This window comes from Blennius ocellaris (assembly GCF_963422515.1).
Source record: "Blennius ocellaris genome assembly, chromosome: 16".
Taxonomy (NCBI): domain Eukaryota; kingdom Metazoa; phylum Chordata; class Actinopteri; order Blenniiformes; family Blenniidae; genus Blennius; species Blennius ocellaris.
In genome coordinates, this window is record NC_137665.1 from 18914237 (window position 1) to 18928591 (window position 14355).

The 14355-nt window shown below is 47.2% G+C and overlaps 1 protein-coding gene across 1 annotated transcript; it reads right to left on the reverse strand.

Annotated features, from left to right (window-relative positions):
* Window positions 1–802: 802 nt before the first annotated feature.
* Window positions 803–13512, reverse strand: LOC308141007 (uncharacterized protein). Its single transcript, XM_080511000.1, has 6 exons — window positions 13299–13512; window positions 11224–11468; window positions 10869–11115; window positions 5872–6066; window positions 4307–4489; window positions 803–2056 (listed from the first exon to the last, which is right to left on the reverse strand). The coding sequence occupies exons 1-6, from the start codon at window positions 13431–13433 to the stop codon at window positions 1889–1891; spliced, it is 1173 nt and encodes a 390-aa protein (XP_080367126.1). The 5' UTR covers window positions 13434–13512; the 3' UTR covers window positions 803–1888.
* Window positions 13513–14355: the final 843 nt, after the last annotated feature.

A 14355-nucleotide genomic window follows, 5' to 3' on the forward strand; every position in this document is an offset into this window, starting at 1 on the left:
AACACAAACAGATCTCAGACGGCGACTAAAAATCGCATGTCACCATTTCTTGTTAAATCATTCCCGTTGAAATGTTATTTTAAATACGGCCGAACCTCTAAAAACAATATTTACATATAACAATAGTTACTTATATGTCAGATGGTGTGTTTTAAAAATGATTCTGTGTCAAATCTAAAAGTGATGGCACAAGTTTAATCTGCACCAATGAGAATAGATGTTTTATTCTGAAACCAAGAGAACAAATAATGTGATGCTTTCATAAGAAACATTAAACAAGAACTTCATCAGTCATGACGTTTCCTTCTTAGAACTAAGAGATGCTGAACATGATGTATAACCACCGCATTCACCTCTATAACACGCTAAATAATAAGAAATCTGATGTTATTCAACCGATTGAGGACGTTTTCAGTCTTTCCTGAGTATTTCCTGAGACTCGAGTATAAAAAAAGCTGAACTCTGAAGTGAATAAATCACCTTGAATCAGTTTTCCTATTTAAACTCCCAGAGAAACCAGAGGATTCTTCTTCTCCAGCCATCAGGTGTGTCGCTGCTGTCCTCACTGACACAGGGCGCCCCCCAGTGGACAAAGCAACAAACTGCCCCCCCCCTATTCAGTACCTTCACATTTAAACCACCTCGTTTTGTCCAGAAAAACTAAAACTTTTCCTGCTGAGAGAGAAAGAAACGCTCTGCGAGTCGCCGCCTAATCAAAGCAGTGCTGATGGTGATAATAATAAAACATTTTATTTTGTATAACACTTTTCTAAATACTCAAAGACACTTTACAAGGAGAGAGAAAAGCAACGATGAAAACATGTCATGAATAAAAATAGAAACGACTTTTAAGAATTAGAGAAAAATACAATTGTCAGTAGGACTGTTGGCGGTTAACCGGATGGAGGTGGACGACAGGCTGGGAGGGGGGTGGGTGTAAGGCCATCTTCAACCAGCTTTACACGGTGGGGGGGGGGGGGGGGGGAGTAGTTATAATTACACAGCACTCGTCTTAAAGTGCTGGAGGTGAAGAGAACAGACGTAACAGTCAGGAACAGAACGGTGGAGACGAACCCTGGTCTTCTACAGTTGATTCCCAGCCAACGTTGTTATTACTATTATTATTATTATTATTATTAATAAAACTACGATATCCACAAACCGGCAGTCGGATGCAAGTTTTTAGAAAAAAACAAAAAAAACAAAACAAAATAAAAAATAACGGTGAGTTTTCAGTTGTGTGTTAAAAAAAACGAGGCGAGTCTCGTCTGGAGAGCAAGGAGGTCCCGTCGAGGGCGGATGGAGGGTGAAATGTGGCGGGCGGGTGGGCGAGTGGAGGAAACGCCTCCTACACAACAACACAATGTTCATTCTGAAACACTTTCTGGGCAGGGGGGGGCGGGGGGAGGTTGGGGGGCAAAATCCCATTAATATAAAAAAAGAGGGGGGAAAAAACCAACAAAAAAAAAAGAGTCGATGTTTCCACATTTCTCCTTTTGACAAAATAAAAAGTGGAGTTTTAAAACGTTTTTTTTATCCACACGTTGGCCAGACTTTCAATAAAATAACCTTCCATGGTATTTAATACATGAAGGGGGTTGGGGGGTTGGGGGGCTATTCATAAGGGAGTGATAGATATAGCTACAGCAGGAGGGTGGGAGGGAACAGACAGTTTAACTTATATCCATCATACAAGGAGGCTCGAGGCAAAACATCGTCTTCAACCTAACTACTCAGTAACCTTTCTCTACTAGTCCTCCACCACCCAATGTCCCACAGCGGGCGGCGTGGAGGGCGGGGCGTCCGCGGCCCTCCGTCCCGGGGCGCTGATGTGGGGGGAGGGGTAGGGGTGGAGGTGGAGGTGAGGTGAGGTGAGGTGGGCGGAGTCTCATTGATTGTAGAGCGAGCGCTGCTCCCAGGGCATGGCCTGGATGGCGCGCGGCACCGGGGAGGGCTTCAGCGTGGGCGCGCCGTTGGGGTGGAGGGCGTGGCCGATGGGGTTGATGGCGGTGAGGGGCCGCTGGGGGGCCAGGGAGAACGCGTCCTGGTGCTTGGGCTGCGGGGAGAGCAAGACAAGGCGGTGAGGGGACAACACTCGGCGGCGGACATGACGCGCGGCGGCGGAAGAACCTCAACCTGGAGGGGCGGGGCAGCAGGGGGTGGGGGGGGGCGGAGCTAAAGCACCTCGAGCAAAGGGAAAAGGCGACGCCCTCGGTGGGAAATAGGTTTTTTTGGGGGGGGGAATATTCTACAGCAGGAGAAGCCGAGACGCATGCAGGAGGCGAGGAAAGAGCGAGTTAGTGGTGTTACAGTGTTTCAGCAGAGCACAGCAGAGGACCACTACTGGACCTCCTAATCCAGAAAGGTCTGGTTTTTTAATATTTAAATAAAAAAAAAAAAAAGGGATTTTCAAAGTCTGAAAGGACAAAAAGGTTTTGGAACAAATGTACATTTTCTTCTTTCATTTGCTCTACAAAGTCCCTCCTTCTTGAACGTTTGGACAAAATAAGCAATAGAAAATGTGATTTACATCACAAAAATGAGCAAAAACCATCATTGTCTTGCTTATAAAGTTCAATCTAAAGGATGTGTGAATACCTTTTTCACTTTATTACATTTTCTTTAATCTGTTCTGTGTTTCAAAAGCCCATGTTGTTTTATTTGTCCACAGCAACAGTTCACAATATTGAACAATCTTTCCCCCAAAACATAAAAAAAATACTTTTTGAACTGTTAATAAACATTTAGTTTTTGAATATTTTAATTTAAAAAAAGGGATTTTCAAAGTGTAGATACTTAGAAATGGGACTTTTCAGAATAGTGTAAAAGCGCAACATAATTTTACAGGACTTATTGCTACATATCATTGTAACTAAAGACTTTTACAACATAAGTCACAACTTTAGATTCTTGAGGACTGGAAGAAATAAAACCGAAAAAACACCTGAGTTTAGTGCTTTCAACCTTCTTTTTTAGACAATTTGTCCATTTTAGAAGAGAAGAGGAATGTCTCATAACCACTGCTCCTCGACGAATAAATAGAAAGTCCAATATCAAATAAGACGGGATTAAAAAATCATATGATTTTAAATATTATGTACCAACCTGAAGTGTGACTAGAAGCACAGGGGGCACGAAAAGAAACTACTTTATTACGCTCTAGTCTTCTGGACACAGGAAGGAAGGACATTTTAGCCGTTTTATCTCCTTTTGAGCAGTTTGGTTTTGGTCTTTTCTTCTTTTACAGCAGGGGTGTCAAACATGCGGCCCGGGGGCCAGAAGCGGCCCGCCACAGGATCTAATCCGGCCGCTATGGGATTTTATTTTTATTTTTTTTAAAGTATAAAGATGAAAACTGACAGAGGCTGATCTAAAAACACTAGATGGGCAAAAATGACATTCAAAACCGCTCTTGGTCAGAATTTGACCCCCGACATTAATGCACCTGTGGAGGTTCACATGACGCAACGCTTTTCACAATAAAACGAGTCCAACTTATGTGAAGTGATACTTTAGACACGTAAACTCAAAAGAATTTCCAGATGATGACAAATTGTTTTAATCCTGAATAAAAATATATCAAGATACATGTGACTGAAGTTTTTTTTGCAAATATAATAATATCTGATTTCCTTTAACATTTAAATTTCAGAGTAGACTGTCAAATTCTTGCCGTTACAAAAGGATCAAAAGAAGGAAAGACTTTGCATTTGTCCATATCTGTAGTTTAATGTTAAGTTTGACTTGTTGGGCCTCCAGAGGTCAGATCAGGTTGATGTGGCCCCTCGACTGAAATCAGTTTGACACCCCTGTTTTAGAGGTTCCAGTCATTTTCCCCCCATTTTAATTATTGTCCCTTTTATCTAATACCTTTCTTATCCAAGACTTCATCATTTTGAAAAACGACTCTAGCGTGTAAATCTATTGAAAGCAAGAGAAAATGTTTATTTCGCTCTAGAGCGACTCCTGCAGAAAACACTAATATATATATATATATATATATATATATATATATATATATATATATATATATATATATATATATATATATATATATATATATATATATATATATATATATACACATTTTGTGTATCAGCAGAAGAGCAGATGCTGACGGCTGAGCGGCCTCTGTCCTTTCAGAATAAAAGGCTCTGAACTGCAACTATGGCCCCCTGGTGCGTGGGAAGGGGGGGGGGGGGGGTGAAGAGCGTTGGGCGGAGGCTCCGTCGCTCTCCTCTCCGGGGGTGGGGGGGGGTTAGTAGCGGGCGGGGAGGCGGCGTGCGGCGGCGGCGCTCTCTCCTACCATGAGGTTGGCGCTCAGCCTAGTGTAGCCCGAACTCATCTCCTTTACCTCGGGCACCAGCGGCTGCAGCAGGGAGTAGGAGGAGGAGGAGGAGGAGGAGGCGCTGGAGGAGGACACGTGTTTGGAGGAGGAGCTCCTCATGCTCTGCTGGCTGCTCTGAGACGACACCGAGCTGGAGCGGCCCTGCACACACACACACACGCACACACACACACCAAACGTGAGGCCGTGATTGCTCTGCAGTTTGCACTTTAAAATGGGCTTCATGTTGACATGCGGTAATTTCTGCTGCTAATTGTTGACTTGTTCGAATAAAAGACATTTTCGTGGCGTTCGCTCGGCGCCGCGACCAAGAAAAAACTCAAAGTTTAACTTTAAAGGTCGTCGTGGCGCTAAATTGAGCCGTCCAGCCCAGATAACATTGTGAAGTGAAATGAGTTTGACCCCCGCGGCTCTAAAGGCTCCAGGAAGACTTCCAGCAGACATTCAAGGGGTGTCAAACACGCGGCCCGGGGGCCAGAAGCGGCCCGCCACAGGATCTAATCCGGCCGCCATGGGATTTTTTTTATTTTATTTTTTTAAAGTATAAATATGAAAACTGACAGACGCTGATCTAAAAACACTAGATTGGCCAAAAATTACATTCAAAACCGCCCTTGGTCAGAATTTATTAATGTGGAGGTCACATAACACAACACCTTTCACAATAAAGGTGTCCAATTTATGTAAAGTGATACTTTAGACACGTAAACCCAAAACAATTTCCAGATTATGACAAATTGTTTTAATCCCGAATAAAAATATGATATCCAGATAAAGATATTGTGGGCATTCCAGAGGTGAGGACCGGCAGTGGAAAAGGCTCTTTCCCCTCTGAGCTTCCGTTTGGACCTCGGTACCTCCAGGAGCAGCCGGTCAGCTGACCTGAGGCACCGAGCAGGAGCGTATGAATGAAGGAGCTCAGAGAGGTTAGGCGGGGCGAGACCATTTAAAGATTTAAAAACAAATAAAAGAATCTTAAAACGGACTCTAAAAAGCACAGGCAGCCAGTGGAGGGAAGCCAGAATGGGGGTGATGTGCTCGCTCTTACGTGCCCCGGCTAAGAGGCGAGCAGCAGCGTTCTGCACCAGCTGGAGGCGGTGAGGGAAGACTGGCTGACTCCAAAGTAAAGTGAGTTGGTGAGGGAAGACTGGCTGACTCCAAAGTAAAGTGAGTTGGTGAGGGAAGACTGGCTGACTCCAAAGTAAAGTGAGTTGCAGTAATCCAGCCGAGATGTAATAAAAGCCTGGATTACTGCTTCTAGGTGCCTCAGGTGAAAGAAGCTGGACTTCACTATAGCCCCTATCCAATTTAAAATCACTGTCCATTTTAAAACCCAAGTCGGAGACTAACGGCTTTATGTATTGTGTCAGAGGGCGGTTCACTAGTGGCGCTCGGGCCGAACACCATCACTTCTGTCTTTTTATCATTCAATTTTAAAAAGTTCAGCGACATCCAGAAGTGATTTCAACATGTTACGTTTGACTTGTTGGGCCTCCAGAGGTCGGGGGGGGGTCTGGTTGTACCTGGTGGGGGTCGGGCACCGACTGGCCGGCCGGTCCGCCCTGGGACATGGAGGCGATGTGTGAGGGTAGAGCTTCCTGTTGGCCGTGACCTCCGTGCTGCATCATGGAGTTACTACTGTTCTGCTGCTGCTGCTGCTGCTGCTGCTGCTGCCGGCGGCGAGCGTTGGCCGTGAAGTTGCCCCGGCGGCCCGCGGACTGTGGAAGAGGGGGAGGGGAGAGAGAGAGAGAGAGGTGAGGATGCAGACCTCCACCAAGCAGCAGAGACGTGACGGTGGCGGCTGAGACACGTTTCGGGGGGGGGGGGAAGGTGACGGATGGCGAATGTGATGAGTCTGTCCTCATTCAACCAGCGTCTTCAAGCTCCTGCTCATCAGGACAAGACTTCCTGCCGCGTCTCTCACACACTCTGCCTCACACTGCCCTGACTGTAAACCTGCTCGTATGGGATGGAGTGGTCAAGCTGGACGCATACACACACACACACACACACGCACACACAGTCACACCCACACACACACACACACACTAGCATAAAAGCCCTTTATAGCCAAGAGTCAAAGTCCTTTTGAAAATGACAGTGTGTCTAAACCAGGGGTCGGCAACCCGCGGCTCTTTGTCCCACTGCAGTTCATCCTGGAGGGACGTAAGGAGGCAAAGCCACCCAGAGAGGGACGTAAGGAGGCAAGGCCACCCAGAGAGGGACGTAAGGAGGCAAAGCCACCCAGAGAGGGACGTAAGGAGGCAAAGCCACCCAGAGAGGGACGTAAGGAGGCAAAGCCACCCAGAGAGGGACGTAAGGAGGCAAGGCCACCCAGAGCGCAGTCCCGCTACAAAGAGTGGTAAAATGTAGGGTCGTGATCGACGCAGCGATTTGACGTCATTACAACAATAATGAAGAAGGTAGAATTGCGGCTGCAGGTCATGACAGCGGCTCAACAGGTATCTGAAGCTGGGAGCTTCCTGTACCTTTCAGAGTAAAAGCGCTGCGCTGCGGAGCGCCGACAGTTCCGGGAGGTTCATTGCAGACTTGTTGAGAGTGACGGAACATTCTAGTGAATTACACAACAACTACAGGACATTAAAGACACACCATCACACTCATGGTTCTAACAATCCACATCTCCCACATTTATCTTCCATTTTAATAATGTGTCGCAATAAAGGAGCCGATAGCTGCAATGCATTATGGGAGTTTCTGTTTGTCGTGTTTTAAATGTAATTATTGGGGGGTTATGTTAGGTTTGTAGTGTTGCTAATAATTGTGTTTTTGTTGCTTAGTTCATGTAGTTTAGTTTATTAGTTGTAAGTTGTCGACCAGCAGTGAAGAAGGTTTTGTGTGTCGTGTCCTCCTGACATGGTCTGCCGGTGGGACTGTCAAAATAAAATGTGTGTGGCTCTCTGGGTGTTGTGTTCAGTGGGAAACGGGACCAAATGTCTCTTTGAGCAGTAAAGGTTGCCGACCCCTGGACTAGATATATTGGAAACCAGATCAAATGTTTATCTCAGTAGGATTTAGTGAAAGTCCTCAGGCCTGAAGCGTCAAACACCAGCAGGGATGTGAAACAAGAGCCTTCATTTCAGGCCACTTCTGACCCTCATGTCTGACTCTCCTGCCCACAGGTGTTTGCTTTAACGTCACGGCGCTCCGGGACTAAAGGCCGATTCACCCTCCACGAGAACCAGGTGGAAGTCCTGCCAGACAAAATGATGTCTTTTCCTCGGGGGAAGGCTCCTTCTGGAACCAGAAATCAGTTCAGGCAGCGCCGAGCGTCCCGCTGGACTGTGGAGGAGCTCGGTTCCATGGCTCCACCATCAGCCCTGCTTTAATCATATTTAGCTTCCAACATCACGACTGTGTGATCCCCGCAGTTCAATACAATGTCCTGATGCACCTGAACGCACCAGGTCATCAGCAGGTCGGCTCCTGCAGTGAAAACTGGACCAACGTCACACTCGTAGTAAAACTCTGTTATTACTGAACCACTCCAGAGGAATGTTTCTGACAGCACAGGAGGCCAGAAATTAACTGTGCAGTTGAAAAGTGAAAACGCCGCTTCACAGAGGCGTGGCCTGCCGCGAGGAGGCGTGGCCTGCCGCGAGGGGGCGTGGCCTGCGAGTGTGAACAGTCCTGGCTGACGTCACTGCCGAACTTCTGTCTTCTTCTTATGGCTTTAACAAAGGGAGTCTGGAGGGGGCCTTAACCCCGGGTCCAGTCTCACATAGAGCCTGTCCTTTCTCTCACACACACACACGCACACGCACGCACACGCACACACACACACACGCACACACACGCGCACGCTCATGCTCACACCAACCTGGTTTTTGGCCGCGGCGCTGCAGCGGTGCTGGGCCAGGTCCAGCATGGTTCGGTAGCTCTTAAAGCAGGACGGACAGTTGAACCGGTTCTTATGAACCAACCCCACACATGCACATGCCCATGCGCACACGCACACACACACACACACACACACACACAGACACACACACACATATAAGTTTGGATTACTACACTTTGTGAGAGAACAATCCCCGGAGTTGTATTGACCGTGAGTCAACCTGAGGCCTGACTCTGTCCCTAAGCTGAGCCTAAGCCTGGACTAACCCTGGACTCCACACGGGCCGTCATGAGCAGGAGAGACAGCTGGAGCTGGAGGACGGACAGGGCGGAGGACGTTGCAATAATGCAGAACATCCTCCAGGAGGACACTCCTACACGCTGGAGCTTCTGTGTGTCTCCAGCTCGCCACAGGGGGAGGCGCACACACTCCGTCCTGCAGGGCGTCCCTCGCGCTGCAGTGGACAACATGTGGACACTTTACCATCCACACTGGCCCGTCGGGATCATTTTTTAAAAAACTAATTTCATGTTAGTGGTCAATCTGGGGTTCGAATCACAAGAGACGCGCTGCATCCAGCCTCAGAGACAAACACCAGGAGACACACAGTCGAGTACAAGCAGCAGTGCGGCCGCCATCTTGGATGAGGACCCTTGCTTTCTCCAGGACAGTCACTTTTATGAAAGAATAAAAAATAAAAAATAAAAAAAATAAAAAATTCAGAACTCTGAGTTTACAACATATCTCACCCGGTTTGGCTGGTGACACACAGGAAACATGTCGTTTGGTACAATAAAATGTGGCTTTTCATACTAATGGTAGTAACTGTACTGGTTAATATTTGCTGTTCAGGCCACAGCGCAGACAGATTATCACAACAACACTGAAATACACACTGCTGACGGAGGGATTCAGCTTCACGTGAGATTTCAGGACGAACCTAAAATGTTCTCCAGCCTCGCCAGGTGAACTTAATGTGACCTTCTGAAAGGTGACGTGCAAAAAGTACAGAGACTTTTCAATGTTTCAATACTTTTCGCACAACGTTCTCTCCTCCAACAGGGAGCTTCCCGTGCTTCTTGGCTAAAAGCCTCGATCTCCCGTCAGTTCTTTCACCAACTGCACGTTTATAAAAAGATCTGCCGACACTTTAACCCCAATCTGCCTAAACCACCAAGCAGCGTGATTATATAAGATTTATAGAAGGTTTTTTTTTGGTGTGGACATTTTACTGTATTTTGCACTAGAATGCTTCATTAAAACTGACTTTGTGTTGAGATTGGAATCATTGTCAGCACTAATCGTTTAATTTTGCAATTTTTTTTTTGTGATAATTCCATTCCATACACTGTGACACAACAAAGAAACACATCCAAGAGCAAATTTAAACATTATTGAAGCAATATTTTACCAGTCTGGTCCACTCACGATAAAGACACCGACAGCTTAAGTATGAATAATTAACTCATACAAGGACGTTCTCATGCCATTTGGAGAAAATGTCGACATCTTGATATTTAGATTACAAGTGTTACCTTAATGCTTTTGCGCTGATAGTTTACAAAGATTTTAATGACTGATTTACAAAATAAAGATAAAGGCAAATGCGTAAAAGAGTTTCACAGTGAAACTTTGCAAAACGTCTCAGTTGGTGAAACGGAAACTCCGAACCGCCCATTAACGTGCAGCTTCTCCACCTGCTGACATGACCGCCACTGCTCATGACCTGACAGACCCTGGGTAACGCCCACAGCTAAATAACAAACCCCCCCCCCCCCAACAACAATATTATTGTGTGTAGCCATGGGACCAATAGCAGAGAATAGAACATCATCATCATAATTATTATTATTGTGCGGCACTGTTCATTTGTTTTTTAACCCTCACTTGTTTGTTTTCGTCAAAAACCAAAAACACGTGCTGGGGAAATTCCTCACCCACACCGTTCATTGAGGCTTCGTTCACACTGCAGGCCTTGATGCTCACTTCCGATGAGCTCCGGCCCCTTTGCTTGGATCGCTCACGTTACATTTTAAACGGCGAGACCCATCAGACTGCGGCGTGGATGTCGTGTGGAGACGAGCACGCCGCCTCCAGAGGTACGTGTGGATCCCACAGCGGGATTATCAGACGCGGCGCACCGTTTCCAGCCCCAAGACAACGTTAAAAACCCACGCGCCTTCAAAATAAAAGCAGCTCAAACCTCAGCCCGTGGAGAAATGACGTTAAAAGTACAAAACGATTCTAATAATACAATGATAAAGATGACGTGAGATACGTCTGACTCGGAGGCCTGGGTCTGACGTGCAAAAAACCCAGAACGCCGACGCTCGCGCTGTGAGCCGACGGATCGAAGTGGGTCACTCGAGAGCAGACGGTCAGAGTTGGGCGGCGTTGGCCTGCAGTGGGAACGAGGCCCGAGACACTTGAGGCTGGATGATTCAGTGACTCACCACCCGACATTCACTGCTACAACGGTTGGAAATGTTGAATTACTCAAACGCGTTCATAGTTTTTGTTGTTGTTGTCATAGTCTTCCTGTGGAACTCTGTCCAAAGAAACATCTTAATCAGACCTTCGCCGACACGGCGAGAAATTCTCTTTCAACCAGAAAAGCATGCGCGTACTCACACGCTGGGTGGCAACACGTGCGCTCACCTGGGCGGACGAGGCGGCCGTGCAGCGGTGCTGGGCCAGCTCCAGCATGGTCCTGTAGCTCTTGCAGCAGGAGGGACAGTCGAAGCGGTTGGGTCCGTCGTCGTGGATCCTCTGGTGGTTGCGGAGGTACCGGGCGAGGCGGAACGCTTTGCCGCACAAGTCACACATGTAGCGCTTCTGCCCGTGGATTCGCATGTGGTTACGCAACGACATGTAGTTGGTGTAAGGCTTGCTGCAAAAGTCACACCTGGGGGGGGGGGGTGGAAGAACAAGGGAGAGAAGGTTTTAGCCGTGGAGTCGGCTTCGCGTTGAACCAACGTGGCGAGCGGCGCGGGGCCCCACGAGGGGGGACAACCTGAAGTCTCCGGTTTTGTGAGTGAGCTTGTGGTTGAGCAGCGAGCTGGCGTGCTTGTAGGCACAGGTGCACATGTCGCAGACGTACGGCCGCTCGTCCGAGTCCAGGTCGTCGGACGCCGACGCCCCCGTGGACGTCGGCGCCGGGGCCCGCGACTCCATGAGGGCCGCGGCGGAGAGGGCGGAGCTGGAGAGCGCCGCCGAGGAGGAGGGGAGCTGGTCGCACCAGCTGATGGTGGAGCTTGGCTGCGGCAGAGGACAGGACAACATTACTAAACCACCACCACCTACGTCTATTGATGTCAGGGCGCGTAACCTGGAAAATTTATATTTAAGCTTTGGACAAAATGTCACGGCGAGGGAGCAGACGTTCGAGGAACATCGTCTCAAATAAGCCTTCTCGGAGGAACTGAAGAGAAGCGTCCTCATTAAGATCAAGCTGAACGTTATGGTGATCCTCGTCTCTTCTACAAGTCAAACAGCATCTGTTCAACTGTTCTTAGGGTGTAGAGACGCTCCTTTTGGTGTATTTGTCTTTATACAGTCCAAATGTAGACAGAAACACATTATTAGAAATCATCAAGGTTTGTCATTCTTGAAATTGTCTCTAAAGTAAACTTTTGGCGCCTCAAAAACGAGAGTGAAGCGTCACGTTTAGACTTGTTGCGATGAGCAAATCTGCGTGAGACATACGAACACCAGCTGGTCAGGGTTTACAACAAAATGCTGCGAGATGCGAAGTTGTTTTCCACCAATACAAAGATGAAGCAGTTCCCCTCGTGACCTCGCCAGCATAACTCCAATGTACAGGCTGAGACCAGGCTGATCGCTGCGGCGATTCAACGCCACCCCGACATGTCCTTTATAACCATACAATTCAGTCCAGCTGCTCTAGACTGTGACAACAGCTCATATTTCACGACATCGAAACATACCTGGTGACAACAGGCACAAAATTTTAAAAAATAATTAATAAAAGCAAGCATGTGTGAGACCCCCCCTGAATTAAAAGGAGCAGGACAGTTTAAACAGCTTTGTGTTTGTATCAGTAAAGTGCAAATTGAAACCAAATATTAATAAATGAGCATCTCAAAGCTCTCGAATCAGATCAATAAAATCCCTCTGATATTGTGCATCTTTTATTTTTTGGGATTCTCATGTTACAATGTTGATGTTTACATTGTATACATTAAAAAAGACACCGCTTTCTCAAAGTTAAAGGTTATAGCTGGTTGGTATAGAAACTTGTTCCACAGAAGTTAATAAGCCCCATAAATAAGCTGATATTTCCTCTTATAGCTCAGATCAACACAATTACGGACTCTGTGAGATGACTGACGCCGGGAAATAACCGGTTCTTAAAGTGTAGCGGGGAATCTGTGGCCAGACACGTGTGTTTATTGTATAAAAACACCAGTGTCGCGGTCCCTGTGCGGGTTTGTTGTCGGCGGCCGTCCCGCACAGTCCGCCGCGACAAAAGGGGGCTTTCACAAGGCTCCGCGGGGCGTCTTCCGCTTCCGTCACCCCGCGGACCAGCCCGGCTGTGTTTACTCGAGACGGTTTCGCTTTAAATTCGTGGCAGATCGCGCTGAAGAAAAAACAAAAACAAAAACAAACACGGGTGATGTTTTCCTCGCGACTCCCGGAGAGGAGCCGAGGAGGTTTTGTTCAGGCGCTCCGAGGCAGCCCGGGTCTATCGTTAGCATTATCCCAGCGATGCTAGCGCCGTTACCTCTCGCACCTGCGTTCCGGATAAAATAATTCGACACGTCGCCAAAGCCTCCGAGGGCTCGTTGGAGTGAATAAGTGGGAGGAAATAAATGTGTTGCAGCCGTTTAGCACGGCGGCTAGCCGCTAGGCCAGGAGCCGCTCAGCATGACGGCTGCTGCGTTAGCATCATGCTAATGGAGCTGCTCTGTGTCAAGAGGCTCCGGGCCATCGGGAGGCGTTACACCGCGGCGAAAACCCGAACGCGACGAGGAGGTGTACGGGCGAAACGTGCGTGTGTGACTGCGGTGCTTGTGTGGCGGCTCTGCAGCGCAGCGTCGGCGGCTAACGGAGCAGCTGCTTTCTTACTCCGGAGTCGTTCGGGTCCTTTTTCCAGAACAATTGGGAGCAGTGACTGAAAGACTCTGTCGATGTCACATAGTTCACTCCGTTTCTGTCTTGGAAGTCTCCATGTGTGCTGCCGGTGTTTGTCCTGGCGTACATCGTCGCTCGGTTCGTGTTTTCGTAGTTTGTTGGCTGTAGACAAACAGAAACAGGCCGCTTTGTCGGATCTTCTTCCGAAAAGAAAAATAGTTCTTCTGTTCAACGAGCGTTTTGGCGGCACACATAATGACGCCGGCGGGGCGTTACTGTCCCCGCTGGACGGGAGGGAAACTGCACCCAACCGCACCGCCTCAGGACAGCCGACCGTAGCTGAGCAGCTGCAGGTCTGCCTGAATAAAAATATAGTTGACTGCTTCGCAAAAGTACCACAGGAGTCAACACATCTCAGCTGAAGGGGAAGAGCATTCCACGAATACATAAGGTAATTGGGAGCCAGTGAAGGGAGGACAGGACACGTGTAATGTGGGTTCTTCCTGTTCAAAGACATTGTATTATTGTTTCATTATACTAAAGATGTGAATTTGCAGTTTTGCTACATTCTGTCACGTTTAAAGTTTGTGTATGATTGTTCATTAATGTGTGTTGGCCCGATCAAATTAATAAATATATAAATAAATGTTCTATTATATTACCCTTGACGATTGCAACGCATAAACATCAATGCAAGTAGAATTGAGAAATACAAACGATCCCAAAATGTCCAGGAGGAGAAAAAAAAGGATGCAGAAGAAAGGTTGTTTCATGAATGGTGGGAAGAGAATAAATGTTTGAACTCCAAGGAGAAAAACCGGTTTGTTTTTTGTGTTCTGGGCGTGTCGCTTGTCACAGAGACAATACAAATCCACATTTTGACACCAAGCAGAGCGAAGTACGTCAAAGTTAGACTTAACAGAGCAAATATATGTATGTGTATTATATCTATGCAGATGTAATATTTGTAACATGAATAAGTAATAAAATCAGAGTTATTTAAAATTGAGGCATAGCTACATTTATTTTACATAATATTTGTTTACATTTA

Bases quoted from the DNA above. Each gene is read 5' to 3' on its own strand.
- LOC308141007 (XM_080511000.1), bottom strand. From the start codon at position 13,433: ATGTACGCCAGGACAAACACCGGCAGCACACATGGAGACTTCCAAGAC. The intron at 6,067-10,868 runs GTGAGCGCACGT...CCTCTTCCACAG, and splicing joins CGGCCGCCTCGTCCGCCCAG to TCCGCGGGCCGCCGGGGCAA. The intron at 2,057-4,306 runs GTAGGAGAGAGC...CTCTCCCCGCAG, and splicing joins GGCTGAGCGCCAACCTCATG to CCCAAGCACCAGGACGCGTT.